Below are 13,227 nucleotides of genomic sequence, written 5' to 3' on the forward strand. Positions count from 1 at the left end.
GTCTAATTCAGAACAATAGCCTGACCAGCTAAGATAGCTTTGATAATTTTTGTGTCTAATTCAGAACAATAGTCTGACCAGCTAAGGTAGCTTTGATAATTTTTGTGTCTAATTCAGAACAATAGTCTGACCAGCTAAGGTAGCTTTGATAATTTTTGTGTTTGATTCAGAACAATAGCCTGACCAGCTAAGGTAGCTTTGATAATTTTTGTGTCTAATTCAGAAAAATAGTCTGACCAGCTAAGGTAGCTTTGATAATTTTTGTGTCTGATTCAGAACAATAGCCTGACCAGCTAAGGTAGCTTTGATAATTTTTGTGTCTGATTCAGAACAATAGCCTGACCAGCTAAGGTAGCTTTGATAATTTTTGTGTCTGATTCAGAACAATAGCCTGACCAGCTAAGGTAGCTTTGATAATTTTTGTGTCTAATTCAGAACAATAGCCTGACCAGTTACCGCCTGGAGACGTTGTGGGTGGAGGCAGTCGATGGACAAGGAAGCAATCAGTAAGATGCAATGCTACTATTAATAATTCTACTATTGTCACTATTACTACTACTACTACTGCTACTACTACTACTACTACTACTACTACTACTACTACTACTACTACTACTACTACTACTACTACTACTACTACTACTACTATTACTACTACTACTACTACTACTACTACTACTACTACTACTACTACTACTACTGGTGGTAGTGGTGGTGATGATGATGACGACAACAATGATGATGATGATATGGATGACGACTACAACGACAACGATGATGATGATGATGATGATGATGATGATGTTAATCATGATAACAATGACAATTATTAGTAAAAGTATTATTATCGTTATTATCTTTATTATTATTATTATTATTATTATTATTATTATTATTATTATTATTATTATTATTATTATTATTATTATTATTATTATTATTTATTATTATTATTATTATTATTATTATTATTATTATTATTATTATTATTATTATTATTATTATTATTATTATTATTATTATTATTATTATTATTTATTATTATTATTATAATCTATATCATTATCATTATTACTATTTTATTACAAATTTCTACGATCAATAATCAATTATTTTGACATCGACAGAAACCACATCATTGTGACTACACCTGAAGAAAGATTAGAGCTTTCGGCTTCAAATGCATCTGTCAAGGTAATCGTTATTTCATAATTAAATGCATAATTACATCATGCAGGATTTTAGTATTCTTTGTAAAGGTCGTAATAATCTCTCAACAGCAAACTCATCTGTTACCTGCATGTTTTTTTCTTCTATATTTCTTTCTTGCTTTGTCTAGCAGCTTTCACACACTTGTTCAGATATTTATCATACACTTGTGCCTGCTCCTTAATAAAAAAATAAAAATAAAATGGAGCAACTCAAATGTCTTTGTCCTCGTCCTGTTGTGTTCAATTTTTTAAAAAATGTTTAATGTATGTTTTGTTTGATGCAAGCAAGGGTTCATTTCTTAATTTAAAATAAATAAAAAATGGAGCAACTCAAATGTCTTCTTCCTCGTCCTCTCGTGTTCAATTTTTTTAAAAAATGTTTAATGTATGTGTTGTTTGATGCAAGCAAGGGTTCACAGCATAATATGCATACCTTTGTGAAAGAATATCAACTATCTTGACCCCTTGTAAAGTGCTTTGAGCAAGTTTAGTGGATATTGCGCTATATAAATGCTCAATTTAAATTTTATTTATTTCTTTTGTGAAGTTGTTCCAATCATTTATCATTTTCAGGTAGAAAGAAAATTTATGCAAGAGAGGTGGTTTAATTCAGAATTCCTTCAGAGCCCCAATGAGCCTGAGTTTACCCTCGTTTCTATAAACGTGAAACAGACAATAACAATTGCTTGCTACCCTTTGGATAGGGTGCTATCCTATTGTTAAGTGTACTTACCACCAGATCTATTAGACCCAGCTTCCCAATCACTGTTGGGTGGACAGGGGATTCAGAAAAGCAATCTCGACTTCAGCGGAGATATATATATATCTTGGTCCCTTTGTTTGTGAAGCGAGTGCTTTACTAGCTATCAAGACCTCCTGTTTTCACTAACTCTCCTTGAATAATGTGAGAGTCTTTGAAGGCCAGGCTTTGAAATTGCCACCAAGTTGTTTCTCAGTTTATGTAACGTTATCTCTGGTTTCCTTTCCTTCTGACTCAAGAGACTTCCAATTTAGCTCAATAAAAAAAAAAAAAAATAGAAATTGAGCTTTTATATAGCGCAATATCCAGCAAATGTACTCTAAGCGCTTAACAAGTGGTCCCTGGCCAACAATAACATTTAATATATAGGACTGGACATGGTGCCTGTTATGCGATATTACATTTTTTTGGACAGAGACAACGGTGTTGACGTACTCATTTTACACCTGAGTATGGTGAGAAAATGTGAGTAAAGAGCCTTCTCCAACGACTCAACTATGCGCCAAGCAAAGTTTGAACCCAAGACCTTCCGATCTGGAAGCGAGTGTCATACCACTAGACCACATTGCATACTTAAGATCAAATTGATACCGTCTTTATACAAATCTAGCTGCTCTCCATTGCATCCTTCATGTCCTGACAAAGAGGAGTAAGTGTTTTGTTACTCTTCGTTGAACACCACAGATATTTGGATAAAATCTGACTCCATGAGTCATTTGGCTCTAAAGAACTACATGGTCATCCATACATACATCATTTCCTTGAGCCATTTGGCTCTAAAGAACTACACAGTCATCCATACATACATCATTTCCTTGAGCCATTTGGCTCTAAAGAACTACACAGTCATCCATACATACATCATTTCCTTGAGCCATATGGCTCTAAAGAACTACACAGTCATCCATACATACATCATTTCCTTGAGCCATTTGGCTCTAAAGAACTACACAGTCATCCATACATCATTTCCTTGAGCCATTTGGCTCTAAAGAACTGCACAGTTATCCATACATACGTCATTTCCTTGAGACATATGGCTCTAAAGAACTACATGGTCATCCATACATATATCATTTCCTTCCAATTCAGGCAGAGTGGTTGATGTCCCTCCAGTCAGCCATCAGTAAAGTCTTGACCAATCAGAAGAGCTTGTCAAGCCTTCATGCAAGTGGGGAGCGGTTCACTCCACCACTCATCCGACACGCTACACATGTGTTCAACAAACAGTGCATCTACAAGGAGGCCACCTATAAGGGTACCTGGCTCTCTGGGAAAGTTCATGGACAGTGAGTTTAAATATTTCCTAAAATGTGATGAATAAGAAGGATATTAGCAATTATGTTAAAAATGATGATAATGATGATGATGATAATAATAATAATAATAATAATAATAATAATAATAGAAGTTACAATAGTAATAACAATAATAAATAATATTAATAATATGATGATAATGAAATAATAATTTATGGTATTTCTATAGAGCCCACTCACATTTGTGCTTCGACTCTTTGTTGACTGAATTTATTATTTATTGGTATAATATTCTATTTTGTATTTTTATGCAGAGGGGAAATGGTTTGGCCGGATGGATCCACGTTCAAAGGCAGTTTCAAAAGAGGCCTCATGCACGGGTATGTATAATGTAGCACAATGAGGGAGAAAATTAATGCAAGCTCTAGGAAAAAGATTTTTCAACATTACATTAACTAGGGGTCTTGGAAGCTCAAAAAAAAAATAAAGCTCTGGCCTCACAAGCGAAAGGACTGTTATCAGCGTTGGGTGCAGTCAAGATTGTTTGTGTTTTTTGACCCTTCACGAACCAGAGGTAATTGAGTAGCTAGGTCTGTTAGATCTGGTGGAAAGTATTTTGCAACAAATTACTTTTCTTTCCAAAGACAAGTACTAATCAAGTGTTACTGTCTATTTAATGCTACAGAAACTTTGGCTAACATTACATTAAATAAGGGTCTTGAAAACTCAAACGTAAAGATCAGGCCTCCCAAGCAAAATAACTGTGATCAGCGTTGGGTGCAGTCATGATTTTTTTCTGACCTCTCACAAACCAGAAGTAATTGAATAGCTCGGTCTGTATTTTTGACAGTTCAGCATAGTTCCACTTCACACATATCGTATGACTATGTGGTCTAGTGGTAGGACTCTTGCCTCCAGTCTGGAAAATCCAGGGTTTGAGTCCCACTCTGGGGCAGTGCATAGTTGAGTCCCTGGAAAAGGCTTCTTACTCACATTTTCTCACTGTACTCAGGTGTAAAATGAGTACCTGGCTGTTAACAGCATTGTCTCTGTCGGTAAAAAAAATTTGTACTATCGCCTTACAGCCATTGTGTCTCATCCTTCATGTCAAGTATTGCTATTTGCTTGGAATCCTTGTAAAGCACTTTGAGCATGTTTAGTGGATATTGCGTAATATAAATACTCTAGTTATTATTTATATCACTAATATGAATCAATGAGAAGCATTGTCAATTTACATGGCATCTCAATGCATTTTTCTTTCCTTCCTTACACAGACATGGCACCTTTACTTTGGTGAAAGGTCAAGGCAAAGAGGTGCAGAAAGGTGTTTGGAAGGATGGGAAGTTAAACGGATATGCCTCCATTGTGTAAGTCAACTGTCATTTGTGTCAGTGCATGACATAATCAGATGGAAGGTGAAAATTTTGGATTTGCATTTTTTCTGAAAGAATATGCTCCCCAGAGCATTTTAATCTTTATTTGAAGTAAATCGGGTGATTTTTCATGAAATCATAGTCAGATGTATGGGAAAGGTATCCAGCAACTTTTCTCAAATTTCATACTTTTTCAACTTGACTAGCTGTAAAAAATATTTGGAAGTGAAATTAAACTTTGATATTTACCGAAGATTTAAAACAAAAAGGGTTGATTCAATCATTTTTTTGACAAGAACTCATTTTTGATCAAAATTGACCTTCTAACTAAACTTGACAATATCTCAGTTTAAACCTTTTCACCATCCATCTGATTATGTCATTCACTGTAACATTTTCTTTCTCTATTTTCCTAAGGGGTTTACAATGGGAAACAAGTCATGAAGTCACACTGTCCTCTCTTCCAGTTCAAAACACCTGAGAAGTGTCGGGAGTACTAACGATATATAGGTTACAAATTGAATCATAAGCTGGCATATACTAAAGTAACAGTGTGTCTAGGCAGATTCTTTTGAAAATATGATGCCATCACTCTGAGACCAGAAGATCAGTTCCACATTGAATGTATACAGTATGTATCTATTGTTTTGGTTTGAGATTATTTCCATTACAACAATGAGCTCATAACAATTTGGGTACTGCTATGTGGTCTTGTGGTATGACACTCGCTTTTGGATGGGAAAGTCCTAGGTTCGAGTCTCGCTCGGTGCATAGTCGAGTCCTTGAAAAAGGTCTTTACTCACAGTCTCTGGCCGTACTCAGGTGTAAAATGAGTACCTGGCCGTTAACAGCGTTGTCTCAGTCGGTTATCAGACCTGCAAGTATGTACACGTCGAGTTAGGTCAACAGGTTTGTGTGGTCTAGGATATATTCCCAACTTTCAGGCTACCAAAAGTAAAAAAATTATGCTAATTGGATTCAGTAGTCTGATGTCACACACCTGGCAACGGCGGCCATCTTGCTTCTAAACAAAGAAAATCATTACTTTTTATTCTTCATTCCCTTTTCATATGCCTTGTGATCAGAATGTGTAAAAGTCAAAACATGATCAAATTGATGGGGTTTTTTCCCTCTGGATACGCGTTTAAGCTCGCCAGAGAAATATTTCATACGGCATCCGTCATTGTTCCGATAGTTTAGAGCCAGTGTTACTAAGTTACCATACGTCACTAGGAAGGAAGTGACGTTACAACTGTTGAAGACTATTATTCAAGAAATGTTGGGGAGGAGGGAGGGATATCTTTATCAATCTGTATTTGAAGTAAGTGTTTTCCTGTCAAAATAAAAAGGATGAATGTGTTTTTTTTCAGTGTACAACAGATCAGTGATATAAAATTGGTGGCAATAATGTCTTGATTTTGATGGCGGTACAGTTGCTTAGATCTGAATTTGATTTGAATGTTTATTTTTGAAGGTTGTTTGACTCATTCTTCTTCTTCTTCTTTTCTTCTTCTTCTTCTTTTCTTCTTCTTCTTTTCTTCTTTTCTTCTTCTTCTTCTTTTCTTCTTCATCTTCTATTTCTTCTTCGTTTTCGTCTTTTTCTTCATTCCCCCTCATACTCATATTGTCTCCATGTTGAATATGGAGTCGGTGAAGAAATGCATTTGTCTTCTTCATCTCTGTCAGGCTGAAGAATTGTGGTACTTGGCAAAAATCTCCTCTTGCTGATCCATACTTTAGGCAGATCTAGAGAATATGGTGGATGTTTTCTTCTCTTTCACCACAATCACACTTGCATGTTTCTCCTCATTTGAAAATCTTGTGCATTTGGTGTTAGGACTCATTCAAAAGCCAAGTTTTCTCTCATTCTTTTTCTTTCTTATTTTTCTTTTATTGTCTTTGTAATGCACTTTGTAAATTTCATTTCAATTTTCATTGCATTCTCCATAAAAACTCACAAGTGTAACTAAATGACAAATTGCCATATTTATGGACAATAAAGATCTATTATTATTATTATTATTATTATTTCATATGCTTTCTTTTTCAGTTATGCAAATGGAGACCTGTACGAAGGTTATTTAAAAGATGGACAACGTTTTGGTCATGGAATGCTCCAAATGGGGCGTATCAAATCCAACTGTGCATCGGTTTACATTGGCGAGTGGCTGAACAATCAGCGTCATGGCTATGGGGTGGAGGATCACATCCTGAAAGGTATCCGACATTGAAAACTTTATTGTTTGTTTAAAGTTTTGTACAATAATGAAATCATGCACACACATACACAAACGCACTCACACACACACACACACACAAATACTCATACACAACACACACACATACACATACACACAAAAAAAAATCAAGAGGGATAGAGAATGGGTCGGAGAGAGAGAGTGAGAGAGAGAGAGAGAGAGAGAGAGAGAGAGAGAGAGAGAGAGAGAGAGAGAGAGAGAGAGTGAGAGAGAGAGAGGAGAGAGAGAGAGAGATTGAGAGAGAGAGAGAGAGAGAGTGAGAGAGAGAGAGAGATGGTGTAAATGAATAGTTTTATTTTTGTTCTCATTTCATAAATAATTTAAAAGGCAAACAAAACGTCCAATATCCTTTACTTCACGAGACTCACAGAGTCTTAATTCTTCTGTTTCTATACAGCAAGGCAATGTATGCACAGTTGCCTGCTTTTCTGCATTTCACAGAATCATCTCGCATAATCATTGTCTTTCAAATGGAGCTCAGTCAGATTCAACAAATTCAAATCCGTACATGGTAGAGTTGAATTAGTCTGTCATTTCTCCACTGTAATTATTTTAAAACTCTCTGAAAGCAAATAATCTCCTGCTTGAAGCATGTTATAAGTGTAGAATTTTCCACAAAAATTAATATCTCGATCGCTCGGAACTAGCGCAATATCATAGTTTTGGTAAGTCATTCTGCTTTTTCATCTTAAAATTCTGCTTTTTCAGCTTTATGCTTCTATCAATAAGGAGCCATTTGGCTCATTGAGCCAGAATTTATTTATTTGTTGTTGTTATTGGCTGAAGAAGGGTTTGAGCCTGAAATTTATCATGTTTGGTAATTTATTCTTTAAAAAAAAATAAAAATAAATAAATAAAATAAAATTCCCTAAACTCATCCCATAGGGGAAATTTGTCTCTAGGGTCTATTCCAAGGGAAGACTGGAATAACCCAGGCATCAGCCGCAGTGCAGCACCACAAATTGAGCTAGGGCGAGGTGACTTCCTCAAAGCCATACAGCGCAGCGGGTAATCGAACTCGGTACCTTTCGGATACGAAACAAAGACCATACCGCTGAGCCACGCCGCCCCTGTCAAAGTTGTTATATTCATTTTTAAAAAAAATATGCATGGACAATATTTGATATATTATGTATATTTTGCTACTCACAAATTATTTTTGAGCACAATGAACAAACATTTTTACTTAGGTCTAGGGATTCAGTCTTCATTCGTTGTTTTCAGGTGAAAAGTACATGGGTGCCTGGAGTGAGGACAGTCGCCATGGCAACGGCATCATGGTCACATTGGATGGGATGTACTTTGAAGGGACGTTTATCAGCAACAAAATGTCGGTAAGATGTCAGAATGCAGTGATTAATTTATTTATTAAATAATTCATCAAAAATCATAAATTAAATCAATAAATTAATATAATTATTCCTTGATGAATAATGGATGTACGATTGAAAAGTAATAATGATAGTAATAATAATAATAATAATAATAATAATAATAATAATAATAATAATAATAATAATAATAATAATAAAAATAACAATAATAATAATAATAATAATAATAATAATAATATAATAATAATAATAATATAATAATAATATAATAATAATAATAATAATAATAATAATAATAATATAATAATAATAATAATAATAATAATAATAATAATAATAGTAATAATAATGATGATAAAAATAATGATATAATAATAATAATAATAATAATAATAATAATAAAATAATAATAATAATAATAATAATAATAATAATAATATAATAATAATTATGATAAAAATAATAATGATAATAATAATAATAATAATAATAATAATAATAATAATAATAATATAATAATAATAATAATATTAATAATAATAATAATAATAATAATAATAATAATAATAATAATAATAATAATAATAGTAATAATAATGATGATAAAAATAATGATGATAATAATAATAATAATAATAATAATAATAATAATAATAATAAGTAATAATAATATATAGTAATAATAATAATCATAATAATAATAATAATAATAGTAATAATAATAATCATAATAATAATAATAATATAATAATAATAATAATAATAGTAATAATAATAATAATAATAATAATAATAGTAATAATAATGATAATAAAAATAATAATCTTTCTATACCATCCTTTGCGAAAAAGTGTAGAATGAGTACCTGACCATTAAAAGCATTGTCTCTGTCAAAAAAATGGTAATAGCGTGTTACAGATGTCACATCTTATTCTAAATATGTGACCCATCGTCTCAAAACGGTATTATGTCGGAACAAACCAAATGTTTAAAAGCCGAATTAAATGTTAAACTGGTCAAAAATATAAATTGTTGGCATTAGCACCCTAAAATATGGTATCCATTCTCCTCAATAAAACATACACACTCAACACAAGTCTAATATTTCTGGCTATAAATTCAATTTTCAACATATTAACCATGCCGACTTAATACCGTTTTGAGGCGACGGGTCACATATATATTGTTGCTGTTGCCTTGTGAATAGCTTGGAACTCATTAAGTTGACATATATATATATATATATAAGGACACTAGCCTTTTACAAAGACTTCCTGCTGGGTGGACAGGAAGGTCAGAAAAAATTCTCAACTTCAGCCAGGATTGATCTCAATCTCTTTGTATGTGAAGCGAGTGCTCTACCAACTGAACTATTGTGGGCCTCTTTATTGCATACACTTTTGTTAAAATCCATTGGTTTTATCTAATTGCATACACTTTTGTTAAAATCCATTGGTTTTATCTATCTCTTTATCTATCTATCTATTTATTTCTCCAGGGTTTTGGTGTGATGATATCAGATGACGACACTCTGTATGAAGGAGATTTTATGGGTATTACACATCTGTCTGGAAAGGTATGAAGGTTTACCCATGCTGGTTTTGATATTTAATTACAATAAAATCTTGATAAAGCCAACACCACCAGACCAGAAAGATTGGTGGTTGATTTTAAGCAAGGTTGACTTTATCCATTACCAATGGAACACACTTAGATAAAGAATGGAAAATTTGGGACCAACAAGAGGTGTTGGCAAGCAGAAGTTGACTTTAAAGCCCTGTTTCCATGTGTACGTAATGCATAGTGTGTAATGTGCAATGTGTAAACAATGTTTATATAGAAATTCAACTAAAGTGTGTCCATGTATCCCTAATGTAATACGAGATGCGTATTTGAACGAGAGAGCCATCACTCGAATACACATCACGCTGCCATACGGACACTAGAAGCTAGAAATTCCCAGTCTTTTGGACCAGTTGCTTTTCTTGTTAGGTCAACTTTTGTCAGATGGGGTCCGATATAGAAAAAAAAACAACTCGCCAAGTTGCTCTGTGGTCAAGCGAAAGTACTGATGGAATTGTTTTGAGTCCAGTTCTAATTATTTCACAAGATGGTGGAACATTTTCCTTTGGTGTAATATTTCAAGTAGCCACCATCTGTGTTGTCTTTTTCTCACTCTCAGATGCTAATTAATAGCAATTGCTATGTCTTCATTCTCATCTTCTTGTTTCCGCATTTTGGACAAGCAAAGAACCATAACCAAACTGTGATTTGAGGAAAAAAAGAACAAACTGACATATCGCTAACATTCATTTACACATACATGCACATGGAAACAGGGAGTACACACTACACATTGCGCACTGCACATTATGTACACATGGAAACTGGGCTTAAGAGTGTTGACTATACAGATTCGACTGTAGTCCTTTATAACTGTGAAGGTGAAAGACAAACCCAATATCTGTAGCATGAAATCTACCACAACAATACCTTACCACTCGCTTAAAATGGAAATTGATGCTCTTTTTAATAATAAAAATGCTTTCATTTCCAGCAAATCTCAACTAGACACAGTTACTCAGAAGAACAAAAAGGTGGTCATGGTGGTTGTCATAGTAAATGTGTAAATGATGAAGTAACTACGTAAATCAGACAAGGTTTTATCACATAGGAATGCCATCTCTTGTTTATAAATCTATCATATTTGTGTCAGTGCGTGACATAATCAGTCGCAAGGTGAACATTTTGGAATTTTAATCTTTATTTGAAGTAAATCAGGTGATTTTTCATGAAGTTATAGTCAGATGTATGGGAAAGGTATCCAGCAGCTTTTCTCAAATTTCATACTTTTTCAACTTGACTAGCTGTAAAAAATATTTAGAAGTGAACTTAAGCTTTGATATTCCCCAAAGATGTACAAAAAAGGTTGAATTAATCATTTATGACAAGAACTCATTTTTTATTTTTAAAAATTGACCTTCTAACTAAACTTGGCACCATCTCATTTCAAACCTTTTCACCATCCGACTGATTATGTCATTCACTGTAACATAATCATCTCTGTCTAAATCCATTGTCTGTCTGGTGTACAGAGCATCCACCACTGATATCCGATCCATTTGGCTTGGTGCACCCAGGAGTCAGACCTTTTTACAATAATAGAATTGATCAAAGTTCTTGTTTCTCTGTCCCATTCCAGGGAACACTGACTCTCCCCCAGGGTGATAAGTTAGAAGGTTCCTTCAGTGGTTCCCTGAATGAGGGTCTCAAGGTCAATGGTACATTTTCTAAGGCAGCCATCAACAGAGAGTCTACCTCTGATCACAGCCATGATGACAGGCACGCCCCACCCAAATCAAAGTATGTTACTCTTGAAGTTTTTTTAGATTCCACTTTGATACAGTACAATATTTCTTCTTCTTCTTCTTCACCTCCTCCTTTTCTTTTTCTTTCCGGAAAATTGTGTCGTTATTTCCCAAGGTTTTCAAGATGTTGCTAAGCAGAGGTTTTACTAAAATGTCTGTCACTATTTGGGTTTTTTTATTACTAATAACATAGCAAAAAAAATCGGGGTCAGATGTCAATGTCGCCATCCAGGGGTTGTCGTTATCCAGAGGTTGCACTGTACAAGAAAAAAAAACATCCCCATAATATCAGCATGTCTCTACTGGGGGATTGAACCTCAGAGCTCCTGATGTTAATTGCTATAGAAAATGGGATAAACCCAGGATCCATGGGCCTAATGGCTCTGAAAGACTAAATTTTTTTTTTTATCATTCTTGTTTTAAATTTATCTTCTCTTATTTGTCAGATACTTCGGGAAGCTTTGTGTCCAGGCTGACTCAAAATGGACGGACATTTTTTCACACATTACTGCTACTCTGGGTCAGAGTCAAGGGGACTCTGGTGGTGGTGGTGGTGGTGGCGGGAGTGGAGGGGTGGGGCAAAGGAGTAGAACTGACACCGAGAAGGCATGGGAGGTGGTGGCTGTGTTGGTGTCGGAAGGTCTCCAGAAGCTCAAGGAACAGGAAGGGAGGTTTGTCAGTGTTTGTTGTTTGTTGTTTTGTTTTTCACAATACCTGGCCCATCGCCTTAGAATGATATTATGCCAGTGTGAAAAAGAGGCCAAATAGTGATTTTAATGTTAAAATACGCCGGGGTTATTCCAATCTTCCATTGGAATAGACCTTAGAGACAAATTTCCCCTTTGGGATGAATAAAGGGAATTTTATTTTTATTTACATTTTTATAGCTGAGTATGTACGGGAGATGTGATTTTGAGAAAAGTAAAATACTTGTTACAAACAGTGTGGCTTTTGCAATAACACTTGTCATGTGTGTTGAGATCACATGACTGGTCCCACCAAATTACGGGATTGTCATTGTCTCAGTCTCAGTTGGTCTCAAGGGTAGAGGAGGGGCTGGGTTTTATCTCCCCAGAGTTCACCGTGATTTAAAATCAAACAAATTTTCCATTCATATGAACTCAAAAGAGTTAATGTAATCTAAAAAAAAATAAATGATTTACTGCACACAGCACTTGTGTGGTTAGAGTTGGACACTGTGACATGTATTGCCCTCAATAGGGGCAGCGTGGCTCAGCAGTATGGTCTTTGCTTCATACCCAAAAGGTATCGAGTTTGACTACCCGCCTTTTTGTGTGGCCTTGAGCAAGTCACCTCGCCCTAGCTGACGTTGTGGCGCTGCACTGTGACTGACGCCAGGGTTATTCCAGTCTTCCCTTGGGATAGACCCTAAAGACAAATTTCCCCTTGGGAATGAATGAAGGTAGTTTTATTTTATATTTATATTTAAAAGATTAACCCAGGTCTATATTTTCGTCTATAAATTCAATTTTGAGCATCTAAATTGCCCCAACATAATACCTTTTTGAAACGATAGGTCACACATCAACAGTTAAGGTTGAATACCATGTAAGTTAAAAGATAATATTATTTTAGTCTTATGTTTACATCATAATTATCAACAAGCACACTTTTTTAATGATTTTATGTCACGACTATGA

At 34.5% G+C, this 13,227-nt stretch overlaps 1 protein-coding gene across 2 annotated transcripts in view; it reads left to right on the forward strand.

Annotated features, from left to right (window-relative positions):
• LOC144958999 (alsin-like) overlaps positions 1 to 13,227 on the forward strand; it is a 57,329-nt gene that overhangs the window by 24,497 nt on the left and 19,605 nt on the right. For both annotated transcript variants that reach the window (XM_078891313.1, XM_078891314.1), the window contains exons 19-28: positions 436 to 506; positions 1,128 to 1,194; positions 3,064 to 3,260; positions 3,545 to 3,610; positions 4,508 to 4,600; positions 6,657 to 6,823; positions 8,089 to 8,198; positions 9,697 to 9,774; positions 11,401 to 11,561; positions 12,013 to 12,237. In XM_078891313.1, the coding sequence (XP_078747439.1) occupies positions 436 to 506; positions 1,128 to 1,194; positions 3,064 to 3,260; positions 3,545 to 3,610; positions 4,508 to 4,600; positions 6,657 to 6,823; positions 8,089 to 8,198; positions 9,697 to 9,774; positions 11,401 to 11,561; positions 12,013 to 12,237 (1,235 nt within the window). The remainder of the gene's footprint in view (positions 1 to 435; positions 507 to 1,127; positions 1,195 to 3,063; positions 3,261 to 3,544; positions 3,611 to 4,507; positions 4,601 to 6,656; positions 6,824 to 8,088; positions 8,199 to 9,696; positions 9,775 to 11,400; positions 11,562 to 12,012; positions 12,238 to 13,227) is intronic.

Source organism: Berghia stephanieae, chromosome 13 (genome assembly GCF_034508935.2).
Source record: "Berghia stephanieae isolate SIO BIC M18660-M18661 chromosome 13, UCSD_Bste_1.3, whole genome shotgun sequence".
In the NCBI taxonomy this organism is placed as follows: Eukaryota; Metazoa; Mollusca; class Gastropoda; order Nudibranchia; family Aeolidiidae; genus Berghia; species Berghia stephanieae.